Source organism: Pelecanus crispus, chromosome 1, assembly GCF_030463565.1.
Source record: "Pelecanus crispus isolate bPelCri1 chromosome 1, bPelCri1.pri, whole genome shotgun sequence".
Lineage (NCBI taxonomy): Eukaryota > Metazoa > Chordata > Aves > Pelecaniformes > Pelecanidae > Pelecanus > Pelecanus crispus.
The window spans coordinates 2,061,126-2,080,081 of NC_134643.1; the positions used below are offsets into that span (position 1 = coordinate 2,061,126).

Below are 18,956 nucleotides of genomic sequence, written 5' to 3' on the forward strand. Positions count from 1 at the left end.
TGCAAATAACCTAAAATAAGTAGCAAATACAAACAGGAGAAGTTCTGCTTTTCCCAGCAGGGTTTGATTTTACGTGCTCCCCAAGACACCCCAGTTCCTCTCCACGTTACAAAGTCAGAGCTCCTCATCGCTCACCCAAATCAGACAAGCGATGGGACAGAAAAAGAAACAGCAAAGAGACAGCGGGGCAGTGGGAGGCCCGGGAAGGCACCCCGAGCTCCCGGGGTGTGTGTGTGTGCAGGACCTGGGGTGAGCTGGTGGGAAGGGGCAGTTTGCAGAGGCAGCTTTCGGAGCGTGCAGCTCCGCAGACGAAATTTGTGCCTTTCCTCAAGCCACTTGCAGGCTGTAACGCTCACAGAGGGCGTCTCTGCCAAACAGAGGAGAGGAACTGCCTTATGGAGATACAGCGGGGTGCAAGAAGCAGCTGCCAGAGCTCTGCCTCATCCAGGATCACGTGCAAGACGCAACATTTCAGGCCATCTGATCCTCTGCAGGTCCAATGTCCTGCTGCTCCATCTCATATCGGTATTAAAAAAAAAAAAAATCTATCGCACTTTACTTGCAAATGCTGACCTCTGGCAATTCCAGACTTGAGGCACACGGTCACTCACTGATAAGAAAAGTTCTTACTTAAACAAAAATCTTCAAATTCATCTTCTAAGAGGCCAAAATCCAACCAGAGGCACCTAACTCGCCCTGTGCCCCTGCACTGAGTGCAGCGAATGGGACACCACACTCCACCACGGTGGGCGCGTCCTTGCTGCGGTGACGAGGACAGCGGGGATGAGGGAGCTGCCACCGCAGAGCCCTTACCTGACATCTCTGAGCTTCTTGCTCTCCTTGTAGTGAAGGAGCCACTTCCACCTCCCGCTTCTGTTCAGCTTCTCCAGCACCTTCACTACCTCTTTCAGTTGGCCTGGGGAGACAGCAAGAACCGGAGGGTAAACTGAGGGTGGAAAGGGTGCCTGGGGGTCTCTGGCCCAACCCCTGCTCAAAGCTGGGACACCTGAGGTTGCTCAGGGCTTTGGTTAGGTGAGGTTTGAAGATCTCCAAGGATGGAGATTCACAACCTGGGTCGTGAAACTGGGATCCTGTCCTGGTGTTTGAACACACTTGCTGTGAATTTTAAACTAAAGGAGGGTAGATTTAGACAAGGAAGAAATTTTTTACAATGAGGGTGGTCAAGCACTTGAACGGGTTGCCCAGAGAGGTAGTGGAGGCCCCATCCCTGGAAACATTCCAGGTCAGGTTGGACGGGGCTCTGAGCAGCCTGATCTGGTTAAAGCTGTCCCTGCTCACTGCAGGGGGTTGGGCTGGATGAGCTCTAAAGGTCCCTTCCAACCCAAACCATTCTATGATTCTATGATTTTTTTTTTCTTCCTAATAAGTAAAAGAGCAACTTGTCCCTGTCACCTCTTGTCCCATCACTGTGCATCTCCAGGAGGAGCGTGGCTCCATTTTCTCTGCCCCTTCCTATTACGGAGATGAAGACAGCAACTAGGTCTCCCCTTTGCCCTCCCTTCACCAGGCTGAACGTCCTTGTACCACCCCTGCTCCAGCCCCTGACCATCTTGGTGGCCCTTGCTGTACTTGGATGTTTTTGGAAGCCCAGACACGGACCCGCTATCCAGATGGGGTCTACAAATGTCAAGCAGAGGGAAAAGCAGGAGCAGAGGACACCCATGGCAAGTTTTTGGAAGGTGTTGGCAAACCAGTGGACAAGGCCAGGAGCCAACACTGTGTGTTTGCATCCAAGCAAGAGGCCGTAGTGAGACTCACCCAGCGTTACTGTTTCCAACACCTCGTTGTCAGACACCACGAAGCCACCGGTATGAAACAGCTCCTGGTACGTGCGATCTGTTATATCTTCGGGGCTGTCCACTCCGGCAAACACCACGTTCGGACAGTGCTTTAGCTCCAGCAAGCACGGGACCTGTTCGAGGCAGACACGCTTTTGTGCACACAGCTGCGTTTCAACAGCATTTGCACCGCTCTGCAGTTCACACCGCTCCTGGGAGACCCGGGGAGCCCACCCCGTCCTCTGTCTGCGTCACCCTGGCTCTCGTGTCTCCATAGCCTGACCCCAAAGCTGTGGACGATGGTACGGGGAGCTACCGGCAGCTCAGTCTGCCGCAATATTCACTGGCTCCCATGAGCCAAAGCCTGGCTGAACTGCTCCGTTACACAAGATAAGCCCAGCCTGACTCCTCTGAGCTGGGCTACTCCAAATGATGTTATTCAGTGATCAAAAATGGAGACAGAAGAAAAGTAGAACTGACAGGCTTCATGTTTTTGAGACATTTGTTTTTAACAGTTCTTCATGAAGCACTGTTCTTTCAGTGGAGAGAACAGTGTATCCGCAGAGACTGACAATTAAATCTACAGCTATATATAGTGTAAAATTTAAAAACCTTTAAAATGGATCCTGATATTCAAAAATGCTGCCGGTAGAAAAAAAGGACGGACTCAGGTCTTACATTGTGGATATGTGAGGAAATGTCCTCGTTCCTGATGATGACGAGCAGCCTGTCAGCATCCAGGTGTTTCGCTTCACAGAAGCTCAGAGGCTCGATCTCCATGTGGCCGTCTTTCTTCAGCAAGGTCTGAAACAGAAATCATTGCAGCACGTAAGAAGTTTTTTTGGGACATGGTTTAGTGGACATGGTGGTGTTGGGTTGATGGTTGGACTGATGATCTCAGAGATCTTTTCCAACCTTAATGGTTCTGTTCTAGTTTCACTTTCATTAAAAAATAATCCAGCCACCAAACCAGGAAAGATGAAATTAATTATGACTCTACCCTTAGTTGGTTTAGAGGTGGACTTGGTAGTGTTAGGTTAATGGTTGGACTGGATGATCTTAAAGGTCTTCTCCAACCTGAATGACTCATTCTATGATTCTAAGGTTTGTACGGAGAATATCTTCACAATAGTGGTGCCACACTCCTGGCGTACATGTGCCTGGGGAGAGGAGGGAGGAGCATGACAGCAACCCCAATCAGACACCCTGGTGCCAAGGGCAGCCTACGGTGTCTGTCTGTCAAAAGCATGGTGTGCTCCAGGCTGGGGCTCCAGCTGGAGGTGGAGGAAGCAGCCATTTACCTTTGTTGACAAAAACCTTTTAGAAAACCACCTCAAGCATCTCACTGTACCATGCATGAAGCCTCCTTGCTATTTTGGAGCAGCAAAATCTTCCCATGCAATCACCCTCCCCGAGTTTCGAACCCTTTAATCAGAGCTCAAGCAAAAGCCACCTTCGGGGGGTTGAGTTTGGGCTGCTTCTACATGAACTCCAATCTGTTTTGGCCCAGGGGATGTTCCGGTGATAGGACAAGAAGAAACGGCCTCAAGTTACACCAGGGGAGGTTTACATTGGATATTGGGAAGAATTTCTTCACTGAAAGGGTTGTCAAGCATTGGAACTGCCAGGGAAGTGGTGGAGTCACCATCCCTGGAGGTATTTAAAAGACGTGTAGATGTGGTGCTTAGGGACATGGTTTAGTGGTGGACGTGGCAGTGTTAGGTTTACATTTGGACTTGATGATCTTAAGGGTCTTTTCCAACCTAAATGATTCTATGAAATAATTTCTGGCGGCAGGAGCTGAGATGAAATGGCAGAGGCGGCTCCTGGCTTAAGGGAACCAAACACCATCCACGTCGGGTTGAGGAAGTTTGCTCTGCGCCTGCTCCTGCTGCCCTCAGCTCTCACCCCAGGGCCACCCCTCCCCATCCAGGCTGGTGGGACTGGCTGTTACCTTCACTTTTGCAAAGAAAGGGTCCTTGCCCGTCTCCACCAGGTAGAACATGCCGGTGCGGCTGCAAGCCTCCTTGGCCACGCTGTGCAGGTGGAAACACAGCGTGCTGCACAGGTCCCCGATCATCTCCTCGAAGGCAGCTATCCTCCTGGGAAGGGACGTGCACGTCCACTTGCTTGCAGCCTCCCCATGCGCCGGGACCGGCCCTCCACCCTCACTCTCCATCTCAGCCCTGCTCAGCATCACCCTGTTGAACTCGGCGTACTCATCGAGGATGACAGCAATGTCTCCCCACGAGTCCTTTAGCTTATTATCATATTTGAGCTTGCTGAGGTGGAAGGGAGCCGCGCAGCCCTGGCTCTGGGATCTGGCCCTGCTCCTCTTGTCACAGAGGGTGTCCAGCCACGGGGTACACGGGTCCCCATGCCAGCTGCTTCGCTGGTGGCAGCCAAGCCCGCTCGGCCACGTGTCAGAGGGCAGGACTGTCACCTGCAAAGGGCTCCTGCTCCGCGGGGAGAGTGGGATGGGAGCTTCTCGCACAGACAATGTCTCAGACATCGCCTGGGGAGAAAAGTCTTTTGGAAAGATGCTTTTGGAGGTAGAAAAGGGTGGTTTCCCACTCTTTAGGATTTGTTTTAGCTTATAATGGAAACGGAGACACTCCATGTCCAAAGTGTGCTGGGTGATTTCCTCAAAACCCCTCGAAGTCCCTATCAGTGACCTTAACAAATGAGACTGCCCTGAACAGTGGCTGTGCCTCTTCGAAGTCTGCAAATTTCCCATGCTCTCCTGGCACTTCTTGGTGACCACAAAGTTCCGGTAGTCCTTGGCAATCCCCTGGCTGTCCCTAATATTGACATACGGTGGAACGTGCCTGCTGCTGGTTTCCCCCGGGCCAGGTGACCAGCAGTGCTCAGCCTGTGAGCAGCCCCGCTCCATGCCCAGCAAGCTCCAGTCCTCGCTGCACCCCTCCATGTGCCCCGAGCTCGTGGAGGGGGAATTGCAGTTAGTCCTTGTGCCTGCAGCATCCGTGGATCTCGTGCTGTAGGAACCCCTGGCTGTAAGCAGGGACCGGGAAGTCTCCCCAGAATACTCCTGGTCTGAGTTGCCAGAAAAAGTCTCAAATAGATCATCAAAGGTCAAGCCCATGCATCTGTCTTTGCTGGGGAGCTGCTTTGCCCTCAGGAGCACGTCCGAAATATCCTCAGTGTCACTAAGCTTCAGGCTTTCTCCAGAGAGCACCCTGTGCACAAGTAACGGCAACGTCGGGAAGGGGAGAGTGGGGATTTCTTCCTCTCCCACCTCCATGCTGGCATGGTGCAGATCAGCAAACGCGTCAGATCCCTCGGCCTTGTGCTCACCCTGGTTGCACACAGACTGGGGCTCGCACAACGGCATGAGCAACTCCCCTGCTGAAAAAGATGCGGGACTGGCAAGATGGATGCCGCTTCCTCCTTCTGAATCCTCAGGCAGGATGGGTTCCTTCTTGTGGCTCCCTACTGCATCCACTGCTTGGCCCCCAGGGCTGGCACACCTGGGGCAGGTGCCCATGCAACAGGACCATGGGGCACTGTCTGGAACCGGACTCATGCCAGGAGAGAGCATCTTGGGGTGCACATCAAGGACTGAGTTCTGCTCAGCGCTGTGCAGACCTGCCTTGTGACCAGGTGGAGGAGGAGGCAGCACCGATCCTGGGTCATCTGGCACAAGCACATCCACAGGGGAGCTCCTCGCCGGCTCTACATGGCACAGACCTGTGTCTTTTTTCACTTCTTCTGCACATCTGGGCTTTAAGGAGCCATGCGGGCTCTTGGCAGCCACACTCACTTCTGCAGCACCTATTTGCTCGCAGGACCTCCCATGTTGGCACAGGACTGGCACCTGCTTGCTTTGCTCTAACAAGTGCGTGGCGGGGTCTGCATCTCCACCATGGGTGTGAGGGTCCTGCTGGGGGGAAAAAGCAGGAGCTGAGCCTGCGTGGGCAGGTGGGGACAGGCTGTCTGGGGAGCTCTGCTGCTGCCTAGGGTGCTCCTTCATGGCAGACATCCCCTCTCTCACCAGGGAGGAGGGCTCCGATTCCAGCAGGTCATGAAGAGAGGTCTCTGGCTCCTGCGGTGGGCTCATCACCATTCCTGCGTTCGTTTCATCGTTCCTGGGGGACTTCTCTGCATCGATGCACACATCATCGCCCTCCCCAGCTTCAGAGTTACCTGCTAAGGCTGTACAGTTGAAGGCGAAGTCCTGGCCATCACCTGCTCCCAAGGACTCATCCAGCACATCTGTCTGGTTGGCAGAAGGGCTGCTATGCTGTTCTTCCACCAAAACCTCGCTCCCTTCTTGGTTTGATTCACTGGTGCTCAGTAAAGTGAGGTCAGCATAAACGTCGCCTCCGCACTTTTGGGAGAGGCAGCTGCTCCCTCCCAGGCTACTCTGGGACGGAGACTGGCTGCTTGCCATGGCCTTCTGGTCCTCTTGAGCAGCCCCCGGATCTGTTGCTCTATCAAGAGAGGCGAAGCAGACAGAGCTGGAGTCAGGGGACGAGGTTAGTGACAGTCCCTGGCCGAACGGCGACCCGAGACCAGCTGTGCCGGCAGCTTCGCTCCCAGCAGGCACCCATGTTTCTGCAGAGGGCGCACAATCCTTGTCTTTCTGCTCCAAACTGTCCCTGAGTGTCTCCCCGGCAGCTCCCACATTGCCTGTAATGCTGTCTGGCTGTGCCCCACAGACAAGGCTTGGATCAGATGGTAACGTCAGCATCAATCCGCTGTCACGGGGCGACCCCAGATCGGCTGGACTGGCTTGTTGGTGTGCCAAACCAACACTGTTTGTCTCTGCACCTGAGGTGGCCAGAGCCTCCCAGGGCTCCTGCAGCGTGTCCAGACCTGGTGCCATCTCACCAGGAAGCTCCTGAGGGCCAGTCCCAGTCCCATCTAACAGCACTGGTGTTGATCTGCCTGGGCAGGGGAACGCCAACGCAGTGCGGCTGGGCACCGAGCCCTCTTCGGGAAGGCCAAAGTCCTTCAGACATGCTGAATTCACTGGCTTTTGCTCGCTGTTTTCATGCTCCATGTCGGCATCACCACTTTCAGAAAATGCTAAATCAACAGGCCCCAGGACCGTGCTTTCGTATTCAGAGTCCTCTTTCTCTTTTTTTCCCTCCTCCACCTCTTCCTCCTCTTTTTCTGGATGTCCGAAGGGCTCTTGTGATTCCCTCCATTCCCTGCTGACTCCATCGGGCTTTGCACTTTTGGGACTCGTTTCTAAGAGCATTGAATCACAGACATGTTGCGGTCCGTCACTGGTGGCCCAGCTGCCGTCCTCAACCTCCATACAGTGCCCAGCGTCTCCCATGTTCTTCCTTTCCTCAGGAGGGCCAGGGCCATCCCCTGACCCTGATGCCCACCCGCTCTCTTGCTGCTCTCCATGTCCACACAGCGCACTCGGCGCAGCACTCCAGGGAGCTATACTGGAACTTGGGGCTTGGCTGCATGGGCTTTCCCTGCCCAGCGCAGCTGGGGGCTTGCTGGCATTGCCAAGCTCGGTGGAAAGGCTGGAGGCGATCGTAGCATCCGGCAGCCCCTCCTTGGGCGGCTCCTCCTGAAACAACACAATTCAGAGGTTAATCTTCAAGGGAGGCAAATGCAAAAGCTGACACCCCCATGCAGGAGGACATGGACATTTTTAAATGCTCAAACTTTGTGAGTACAACCATTCCCACAGCACCTGAGGACATTAGTTTGTCTCTAAAATAAGTCTAAGTTGAATCCTTACCCCACATGAGACACCACCATCCCCACTGCAGCTGCCAAGCAGAGTCCCGCAGACAGCCAGGGAAAGGTTTTGAAACTTTCTACCTTCTTTATGCCATGAAATGCCTTAAAAATAGGCCAAACTGTGCAGGGGCCATCAGCTGGTGCCCAGAGGTAATGTATGCAGCAGCATCCTCTTATCTCTACTGTGTTTATCTATCCAAGAAAGCTATATGGACCCTACGGACAGTGATCCCACACTTCCTCACAAAACACTTCTGCCTGCTCCACAGCACTAAACCCAGGTGGTAAAAAACACTGGGATATTTTTTCCTTCATGCAAAACAGTTGCAGCCGTATGGCAGCTGCCCGTGTGTTCAGAGCAGGAGTTTTAAAGGAATTATTTCAACTCAGGCTTGAAAAATGTCATCAGACACCCATGTTTTAATTTTACCCAAGTACCTCCACTCCTGACCATCTGTAAACTGTAGAAACTATAAAAAATAATTTAAAAAACCCTACCCAGAATGGAATATTAACTAATTTTGCTGGAGAGGTGAGGGAAATGTTGCAAAGCACTGCACTGCTATCTGTGTGAGGGAAACCCTTCCAAGCCAGCAAACCTCAGCTCTCCCAAACCAGTGGAGGAAAGGCTGTGCTGTGTCCCGTGACACGTCTGGGCTCCTGCGTCCACAGGCAGACAAATGCAGTTGCCCACAGGAGACAGGCAGGCTTTTGAGTGTCAGTCTGGGGTGTTTGTGGTTCCTCTCCTCCCTCAGTTAAGTGCAGGTCTGAGACCTCGGCCAGGCCTGCACAGCTCGCAGCCGAAACCTGGGACGGATGCCGAGCTCAACACTGTCACTGCTCTAATTCTTTGGAATTCCTCCCCCTTGGAGAGCATCCATGTCAAGGCCCTGCTCCCTTGGACAGGGATAGATACAGCTTGTGCCAGAGCCCAGGGATACCAGCTCAGTCCAAGAGGAAATCCAAGCCTGGACTGAAGCTTTCAGCTTTTTTATGCTGACTCTGAGCACGTCTGCGTGGCAATAACTTGGGGCAGCTAAATGCTGGGGGGACGCTTCTCCATCCTGCTTTGGGGACCCCCACTACCTGGCTCTAAGAGAGCCCACAAGGACGTCCGCTCCACTCCTCTCAGAAGATCCTACTCCTATAAGCACAAAATGCATTGTGTGTGCTGCAGACTCGTATCACCCAAACTCCAAGCTCTTACCGCAGTGATGGTTGAGACATCATGCACACGCTCCTCAGGAATGACCGCCGGCTGCCTGTCTTTCACAGCCAGGCCCTCATCAGCATGTTCAGTGAGGGAAAGGCTCCCGGGACAGCTTGTGGAGGAAGGCTCCTCCTCCCCACAGGGCAGCTCCCCTGAAGAAGATGAAACCGTACTATCGACAACACCAGGAGCCCCATCAGCATCGGTCTGAGAGTCTGCAGGGCTCTCCTCTGGGCGGAAAGGTCCCTGGCAACGCGTGCTGTGATCCAGAGAGCTGCTGGGAGTCTGGTCAGGGTCTGACCGAGAGTCTGCAGGGCACGTCTCCAACCCAAAACAATCCTCACCATCATCACTCAGCTCAAGAAAGTCCCCAGTGCTGTTTATTGAGACATACTTCTCGGGGTTGCTGTGCTCCACCACCTTCCTCGTGCTGCTCAGGAATTTGCTGGGTTTGCTGTAGAAAAGAGCCACCCACATATGAAGTATCAGCTTCATCTCATCCACATCGTCGGGCAGATCAGGGTCCCAGGGCCTGGAAGGAAAAGCAAACACAGCTTGAAATGTCTTCATCCTCCCTCCAGTTGTTTAGCACAAGGTAACTCATCTCCTGGTTCCCCACGACGCTAAGCCCCAATGCAGGAGGGCTGCAAATGCCCAGCTGCAGACACAAATCCCTTGATGTGTTTTTTCCAGCTTGTTGAAAAAAAAAGAAACTCACAGCTGCAAAGGAGGACTTCTGTTCATGGCTCTAGGTACCAATTCTAGCTGCAGAGACACAGGAATCATAGAATGGTTTGGGTTAGGAGGGACCTTTAAAGACCATCTAGTCCAATCCCCGCCCCGTCATGGGGGAAGATGCCAGGGACACCTTCCACTAGGTCAGGTTGCTCAGAGCCCCGTCCAACCTGACCTTGAACTCTTCCAGTGATGGGGCATCCACAGCTTCTCTGGGCAACCTGTGCCAGCGTCTCACCACCCTTGGCATAGAATCATAGAATCATAGAATTGTTTAGGTTGGAGAAGACCTTTAAGATCATCCAGTCCAACCATTAACCTACACTACCAAGTCCACACTAAACCAATCAAGGGTAGACTAGACTGAACCATGTCCCGAAGTGCCATATCTACCCGTTTTTTGAACACTTCCAGGGATGGTGACTCCACCATAACGAAAGGCTGCAATAAAGTCTCCCTGCAGCCTTCTCTTTTCCAGGCTGAACAACCCCAACTCTCTCAGCCTGGCCTCATAGCAGAGGTGCTCCAGCCCTTGGATCATTTTTGTGGCCTCCTCTGGACCTGCTCCAACAGGTCCATGTCTGTCCTGGGCTGAGGGCCCCAGAGCTGGACGCAGTGTTCCAGATGAGGCCTCATCAGAGCAGAGCAGAGGGGGAGCATCACCTCCCTCGACCTGCTGGCCACACTTCTTGTGATGCCAGCCAGGATATGAGTGGCTTTCTGGGCTGCAAGCGCACCTTGCCGGCTCATGTCCAATTTGTCACCCACCAGTATCCCCAACTCCTTCTCCACAGGGAAGGCACACCAGCTTTAACACAGCAACACCGGGCATCTGAGCATGGGGAAAAAGGCAATTATCATGCAAAGCAAACCAAAAAAGAGCAAAGAAAGCCCCTCCAAAAATCTCTCCAGGTATCCAGCAAGAGACATCCCCTGCAGATGGCCTTCCAGACTGACTTACCCATGCAGGGCACGGATGACGGTTTTCTCCAGGGCATCGTTGGTGTACCTGCTGTCCAAATTGAAGAGATACTCTGTCTCCCAGTGGCACGTCACCTTCACGGACTCGCCGCACACGTTCACTGTGTGGGACTTGGCGAAGTCCTCCTTCAGCCTGGGGGAGAGCAGGCTGCTCCTGCGCCTCATTGTCACAGCTTTGAAGGGCCGCTGGTGGTGGGTGCTGTTCTGCTGGTGGCGGAAAGGCAGGACTTTCCCAACCAGGGGTCCTGCTTGGGCGTTCCTGGTTCCGTTTCTGGAAGGTGCTGGTGCAGGGTAAGGGGCACCTCTGGGATACAGGTGTTTCTTTGAGTGCTCAGGCAGCTGCGACGCATACGAGTGCTCGGCAGAGATGAAGGAGTGCTTGTTCACCTCGGCAGCTTCTTGAGTCTCTCTTGGAGGCAACGCATGGGGTTTTGCAGGGCTGGGGCTCGCACTGTTCTTCTTGCTGAAAATCCCGGGGCTTTTCTCCCTGGGAATAGAGGCCAAGTCATTTAAGTCTATTTTTTCAGCAGGAGGAAGCTTCTGGTTTGGTGATGCTTTGCTAGGAGAGGTGGCTCCCTTTGCAAGCTTGTCTACCCTGTGGTATTCGTGGTCGGAAGCAACACGCAAGGATTTGTGCTTGCGATGACTCTGCTGCTCCTTTGCAGAGTCGCTGGAGGGGCTGCAGGACACAGCCATCATCCCACTGTTCCTGGGGATAAACGAAGGAATACAAGAACCCAGAGCCAGATCAGCCAGCAAGTTCAAGGCGTGGGACTCATAGTCATTCCTCTCCAGATCAAAACCGGGATCAGCAGCCCCGCCTGGGTAAATCTCACTTGTTTGGCTATCTGCTCCGTGGCATTGGGAAGAAACTTCGCTCGGGTGGACAGAGGATGGCTCCTTCCACTCTGCGTGAGAAAAACAAATTCAGAGAATAAATGAAGGCCACAGAGCTCTGCCTCAAGAAGGGGTTCAAAGCAGGCTTTCAGTTTGGCAGGAAAAAAGTCTCTCTCCAACACGGAATTTGCACACTTGAAAAAAACCCCACCTCGATGATCGTACTACAAAACCACCTTCATGGCTGCTACAAAAGGATCCAGAGTTGGGATCTAAGCAACTGCAGGAAAGGGGTTTATCCTCAGAAATAAAAGGCACGGGATCCAGAGTGAACAAAATTTCCTTTGGCCTCTGTGCATAGGGTAGTTTGGCCACTTAAATACAACCTGAGATATTTTAAGTGTTCCCTTAATCTTTTTTTTTTCCTTTAAATTTTCCTCTAGTTTGAGTATTTGCAATTTTCTCAGATAAACCCCGTGCTATGCTTTCAATAATCCACAGTCACAAAAAACCATCTCTAAAACAGAGAGAAAAACCACTCTGCTGTCATGCTTCCCACTGCACAACCTCTCAAGAGCATAACCTGCCCCTGAGCTGTACTTCAGAGCATATGCAGAAACCTGGGGGCTCCCAAAAGCAGTCAGAGCACAGCAAATTAGGTGTTCATTTAGTTTTCAGCGTTAAAAATGCCCCTCACCATGGCTCAAAGCCCACATTCGTAAAAACAGTATGAAGTCATTAAACAAGGTTAATGCTTTCTACTAAAAACCAGCACAAAAATCTTTCTTCAAGTAAAACCTTATTAAATTACATCTGTGCTAAGGTCCCACGTGTTACATTTCATTTCCTTGGGAACGGCATAGTAAAACATATAAATTATTTATTTCTAAACACTCTGATTTTGCATTTTTGGCAGATCCTGGTATTCAGCATGACCCATCTGACACCCTGCCTGTGTGAGAGCACTGGCCAGATCTGCTCCAGGAACCCCCATGTGACACAGGCAACGAGGGGCGGCGTTTGATACACACACGCTGATGCAAAGTGCCACGTTTCAGGAACACGTGGCAATAAAAGACCAAGAAGAATGGATAAACCGAGCTGAGGGGGCTAAACTAGTCTCCAAAGCCTCCGCCTCGCCCGGGAAGGGGAAAAAGAAAGACCAGAGACAGATCTGAAAAAGGACATCACAGCGCGAGTGTGAGAAAAGATGACAAATTAACAGAAAATGACTCTCCTGTTCCAGCATTTTTTTTGGCACCGTAATACTAGTTCTCAGTTTAACAGCAGACTCCCAGCCAGCACCTGCAGACGCTACGCTCAGGGGCTGTCCACGCTGCCTCTTAAATCTGCTGCAGTCTGTCTGCAAAGGCTGCGACAATTCAACTCTTTTTTAAAACGACTGGATTTACAACATAACAGACTAAAAATCTAGGCAGATGCTGGCTACGAGCAGAGGGTACAATCCTCTGTCCATGAGCTGCCTCAACACAGTTTCAGAGCTCAGCAGTTAAAAATCAGGCTTTTTAAACTATCCCAGCAGTTTGCCAAGGATGCAAACTGAGGGCTTTGGAAAGGACTCAGAAAAGACCCCGTGTGGTTTGGACGTCCTGTAACGGTGATTTGCACAGTCGCCTTCATGTTTTTACGCTATGAGTGCACAACTGGGAGCCTGCAGGCTGTGGGGCAACAGTACCCAGACACCAAGCAAGACCCTCGGCGCTAAATGTGGTAAGGCCCTTCAGCTGCTGCTGAACGTGCTGTGACTACCATCACCTGACTGTGCTGCTCGATGGCTCAGCTTTTAAAGGAATGATTTCCACAGGGAACAGCGCTCTTACCACCTTCTGCTTGCTTTTTGGCTTGATGCTTTGATGGGCTGTTAGCCACACCTTTTAGCAACTTACTTTTCACTGGCTTCGTGACAGTCTCAGCAACAGGAACTTTTTTCATGTCTGGGTTCTTCAGTGTCTTTGGTCTCTTTGTTTCCAAGCCAGGATCGTCGGGAGCTGAGGTTTCCTTCCAAACAGGTTCAGACTGTGTTTTGTGTACAAATTCTGCAGACAGGACCTCCGCACCTGGGACAAGGAAAAGGGAGGGGATTTGTTTTGGTGTGAGACATATTCAGATTAAAAAGGAGTAATTGCAAAATATCCAGTTAAGGAAAGTGGAAGGACTGCTCTAGGACAAACTGGCAGCAGCAGAGTAGTCTTCAACGACTTGATTTATGCATCTGTTCTTACAAATGGGTTTGTTACCGATGCAAGTGATCAGTAAGCAGTTATTAAAAATTAAGCATCGCTTCTTAAGCTCATTTAAAGCCTGTTTTCCTGGCCTAGAATAGGCGTTCTCGGGGGATAAGTCACTCTAACGCCTGCCTGGCACACATGCACCCTGAGGGTGCTTATTTACGTCTCCAAGAAGCACATAAGAACCTCTCCCAGATCCATCAGCAACGTCACCCAGGCCCGAGGCAATGTGTCCCAGGACAGAGCTCGATGGACTGTGAATCAGAGCTGACTTCAGCCCACAGTGGGCAGACACCATGCCCACCCCCTGTGCTGCATGACAGCCCATTTCCCCCGTCGCTGCCACTACCTGTGATGTATGTAAATGCCAGGAGAGGTTCCTTCAGATGTTTTCAGCCACGTTTCATCTCAACCCACTTTGAGTGTCTCTACAAATCAGGTGGAGGCTCAGGCTGGCTCAAAAGGACAGGCTCAGCCTATCCTGGGCAGTGAGACAAGGAGCCTTCGGAGGACAATTTATGCCATTGAGACACCTCGCGTGAGCAGCTCAGGCCAGATACCAGCTTTCAGAAGAGTAAGTTGGGTGTGATCAATCTCACACTTCTTGTTTCCTCAAGGCCACAGCAAGAAAGTTGACTCTCAGGGAGTCACGACAAGACCATGTAGGGTAGCTGGTTATCTAGGCAGCCTGTAATGACTGTGGGTTTGGCAACTGCTCCTTGCCTGAGCCATCGACAGCCTGTGGACAAGGGATGCAATAACCATGACCTGGCCGATGTCCCTATGCAGTCACTCGTAAGCAAAGGAAGACAACAGCATGGACCACTGCACCGGGTTTCAGGCACCTTCACTGAAATCCCCTGTCATAGCCCTGGGCTTCTTCCCAGGTTGAACGAGAGACTGCGGAGACATCACCACAGACGTATTTGGATGCTCTCAAGAGGCATCTACTTGCTCTGGGCACCCGGGAAGATGGCAAGGGGACGCGGCTCCTAGTGAACCCTCAGTATCCTGGCTGGATACCCTGGAGAAGCAGGAGGAGTCAGTCCCGTTATACAGCACTTACCTCTTTTCCTTCTGTGCGGAAACTGCAAATTGGCCAGTTTAAGCATGGGCTCGTTGGAGTTGGCCGTGAGGCCTGGCTTTTTAGAAAAAGAGAAAGCGATGCTGATTTTCTTCTTCTTGGTTGCTTTCCTGTTCCTGCTGCTGTCCCCCATAGGATGCATTTGCATCTTGAGGGGTGACCATTTCGTCCTGGTGCTGGTCACAACGGCTTGGCTGGATTTCCTCCTGCTCTGCTGCACCCGTAGCTTGCTGGTTGAGTTGACATCTTTTGCAGGCCCTTCACCACTCTGGTCCAGCCCCACTGTAGGCTTTGGGTTTTCACTTTTGACTTTTATTTCCACTGCTGTGTTGGGACAAGTAGGGTCCGGTGGCACAGCTGAAGAGAAGTCCACTTTACAATCAGTCTCTGAATCACAGCAAAGAGACTGAACAGCACCAGTCAAACATCCTAAGGCAGCTGACATGTCCAGAGTATAGCTGCTGGGATCGGAGAGATAATGCTGCAGCTGGGAGAAGGACTGCACTGTGCATTTTTTGAAGGGATTAGCACATTCATCCTCGGCTGGCGAGAGGAGAGAAGAAAGGGGAATTTTGCTGGTTTGGCCAGAGGTGGGCTGTAGACTTTGATCCAGCTTTGCGTATTCCTGGAAGTGCTGTTTGATACGTATGCTAGCGCTGACTCTGTCCCCCCACGAAGAATCGGTGGCTTTCTGTACGGCATAGCGAAGTCCAGGCAAAACTGAGGCTGTTTTTAATGAGATGTCACTATCTTCCCTTTCATCTTTTGGATCGTGCTTTTCAACTGCAAAAGGAAAAAAACAGAATTTTACTCATATTAAAAAAGGAGTAAATTCTCCAAATCACCTCACTGTTATATGCTAAGAGAACATGAAAGCTATGAAAGCCCCAGAAGCCAATCTACAAAAAGCTAGCCCCAGGGGCAATGTCTTGGTTTGACGGATGCTTGTAACTGCTTAAGGTAAAAAAGAATTGCACGTGGGAGTCAAAAGCGGATTAAACTAAGATGAAAGACTGCTGTTGTATCAGCTAGCCCCGTTCTACAGGAAAATACAGGGTGAGATCGCACACATAGTGGTCTAAGTCCCTTCATTCCAGCAATTCTCTCTAAATCCAACATTTAGGACAGTCAGAGCTCCAAAAACACATGGTTTTTGGGGTTTTTTTTTTAAACCTGTTTAAATTTAGGGCTGTCCATGCACGGTGCTTAGACTAGCACCATTTTCAGATCACTTGTGTTGTTTATGTCCCTGTTCACATGCAACTTCCAGCAGCTCCATCTCTACCTGCTGTCAGTGTAGGTGGATGCAGTTGACATGAAGACACACATTAGTGCTCTGGAGCGGGACGGGGAACACAGGCTTCCCCAAGCAGACCTGGGGACCGTATAAATCAAGAACATGAACCTCTGGCTGATTTTCTAAAGCTGAAGGACTGATCCTACTGAAAACAGTTGGTGCTTCTCATTTCAGCAGGACTAACACCCTACCACGTACAGCGCGTAGTATCATAAAGTTTAGCTCCCAATAGGGATCAACATGAACGAGTCCCAGAGCTCGAGAGCGCCTGCCCTCGCAGATGTCACCATGGAAGTAGGCTCTGCTTGGCACAGCAGTATCCTCTCGGTGTCTGGAAATGCCTGGAAAGCCAGTGTGATATGCAGAGCCTGTCAGTGGAGCTCCCTTTCTGCAGAAGCCAGACTTATCCGGCTTCCTCCGCTGCAAGCCAGCAGCCTGATGTTGGCACTTTGCACCTGCAGGCTTGGCCCATCTGCGTGTTATACTCTGACTCCGAGGTTTCTTTTGGCTGCAGGGCCAGGCTGACAACCCCAGTGCCCTTCCCCATCACATCCCTTCCCAGCAAGGCAAAGGCATTTCTCTTCCCTTTCCAGGTGTGTGATTTTCTTTGCCTATTGGCCCTGCTGCTGCCTTGCACTGGCAATGCTGGTCCTTGTTACCGGCAAGCCCAGGCATCCCCACGAGCCACATCCCAGCTGCCTGACTCTGCTGCTGGCTCAGGAATGCTGCAGCACGTCTGCACAGTGGGCTTGTTACGCCTGCCCCACATTCCTGCCGACAGCTGTCTGGACAGGAAAGGAACAGCTTCAGAGGCCGCCTGTTTTGAAACAGGAAACATTATTCATGCTTCGAGTCTGAGCTGAGCGACTTCAAATGAGTCCATCCTTCACCCTCCTTTTCTCTTTGCATCTCCTCTGCACCCCTGCCATCTTTGATGACCATCCCTTTTCAATCCCAAACCGCTGCACGGTTCTGCTTATCTTCATAGAAAGGAGAAGCCCTAAAGGAAAAAGGGTTTATAATCCCAGCAAGAAGAGGTCTTGGACCCAGGGGACAGTCAGAGCTGGCTGGGGTAACGCTGCTTGCGTAGGCAGAACAGGACAGCATGTGCAGGAGTGCCGCTAGCACCAGAGGGAAAACATCTGGAAGCCATGAACATTCAGATTGTGTCATGTAACAACATGGAGTGTTTGCTCAACATTATCCTCTCCCCCAGCCTCTTCGCTTCGCTACCAGCTACCCTCCGGTTGCCCAGGCTTTGCCTCCTCTTTAGATCAACACCAGCCACACGCAACATCTGCTACAGCCCCAAACCTTCCTACCAACCAGCTGCTTGCACCATCTTCGCTCTGGGACTCTCCTTATGCCTGGTGCCCTCTCCTGTCTCCACCACCTTCTTCCACAATAACCTTCTTCCAGATAAATACCTCCTTGCCCTGTTCTCCTCTCCCCGGGCATACAGTGCTCGCAGTCAGCCTTTCAGGAATAGATCCATCTGCTCCAGAGGGTATTTTCTGACCGTTGGCAGGGCTGGTCGGCAAGATCGCAATATCTGGGTGGCAAGTTCCCACCTCGTCTGGTCTCCATGCGTTTCCCCCCTTCACCTCAACCAACTTCAGGCCCTTGCTTCAGGCAGCACAGCAACAACCTGTTCCCAGGTTTGACCTGGCACTTTGGATCTTCAGTCTGCCTCAGGAGGAACCTGTCTCTCTCCTTCACCTAGAAAGAAACTAAGAAAGTTGCCATGCTACTACAGCCACCAGCAGCACGTCCTTAAAGTTAGGCTGACTGAATTCAGGCATCAAAAGACATTTGCACTCCACACTGCCAAGTTACCATCACGTCTTCACTCGACTTACAAGCCCACTTCGTATGTGGATCCTGTAGGAAAAAGTTTACAGCTGGAGGTTAAACACCGAAACGGACAAAGCAATCCATGCTTGGATGCGCTGGTAGGTCCTGTTGGCTTTTCTGCCGATTTTGTCTTCCGGGGAGAGGCGATGGGTATGTCCTGTGCAGCTCTGTCAGCAATGCCAGCCATCACTCACACAGAGACGGACTGAAATACCAGTGTGTGCTGGCATAAACAGTCTCTTGGCTCGTCCCTAGGATGACTCAAAAAAGAGCAAGCCAGAGTTACGCAGAGCAAATGGCCCCTGTTTATATGTTGCTTGGGGATCTGCAAGGCTAGAAGTATTACTGGTGGAGTGGATGCAGTGAGAGGTGTGTGGATGAAGCTGTCCAGGGGAGGCAGAGCAGTAACTTTCTTTATGTCCACAAGAGGAAATTGTAGTGTGAATATTTCCACATAGACAGTGCAGCAAAAAGCCAAGAGATACAGAGAAAACTTGAGGCAAACGCAAAAGAGGTTGAGGCTCATTCTTAATTCAAGATCTGCAGGTTCAAACTGTGCAATCTTTATTTTCATAGAATCATAGAATGCTTTGGGTTGGAAGGGACCTTTACAGGCCATCCAGCCCAACCCCCTGCAGGGAGCAGGGACAGCTTTAACCAGATCAGGCTGCTCAGAGCCCTGTCCAACCTGGCCTTGAATGTTTCCAGGGATGGGGCCTCCACTACCTCTCTGGGCAACCTGTGCCAGTGCTTCACCACCCTCATTGTAAAAAATTTCTTCCTTATGTCTAGTCTAAATCTAGTCTTCTTTAGTTTAAATCCATTATTCCTTGTCCTGTCACAACAGGCCTTATTAAAAAGATTGTCCCCATCCTTCCTGTAGGCCCCCTTTGAGCACTGAAAGGCCACAGTAAGGTCTCCCCACAGCCTTCTCTTCTCCAGGCTGAACAACCCCAACTCTCTCAGCCTGGCCTCATAGCAGAGGTGTTCCAGCCCTCGGATCATTTTTGTGGCCTCCTCTGGCCCCGCTCCAACAGGTCCATGTCCTTCTTGTGCTGAGGGCCCCAGAGCTGGATGCAGGGCTGCAGGTGAGGTCTCACCAGAGCAGAGTAGAGGGGCAGAATCCCCTCCCTCGACCTGCTGGCCACACTGCTGGGGATGCAGCCCAGTATATCGTTGGCTT

At 51.7% G+C, this 18,956-nt stretch overlaps 1 protein-coding gene across 1 annotated transcript in view; it reads right to left on the minus strand.

Annotated features, from left to right (window-relative positions):
- The window catches only part of TASOR2 (transcription activation suppressor family member 2), a 37,258-nt gene that overhangs the window by 2,646 nt on the left and 15,656 nt on the right, over nt 1-18,956 (minus strand). Inside the window, exons 14-21 of the mRNA XM_075727583.1 lie at nt 14,605-15,405; nt 13,197-13,367; nt 10,433-11,360; nt 8,734-9,268; nt 3,754-7,350; nt 2,478-2,603; nt 1,780-1,933; nt 814-916 (exon numbers count right to left, since the gene is read on the minus strand). Of these exons, the coding sequence (XP_075583698.1) occupies nt 814-916; nt 1,780-1,933; nt 2,478-2,603; nt 3,754-7,350; nt 8,734-9,268; nt 10,433-11,360; nt 13,197-13,367; nt 14,605-15,405 (6,415 nt within the window). The remainder of the gene's footprint in view (nt 1-813; nt 917-1,779; nt 1,934-2,477; nt 2,604-3,753; nt 7,351-8,733; nt 9,269-10,432; nt 11,361-13,196; nt 13,368-14,604; nt 15,406-18,956) is intronic.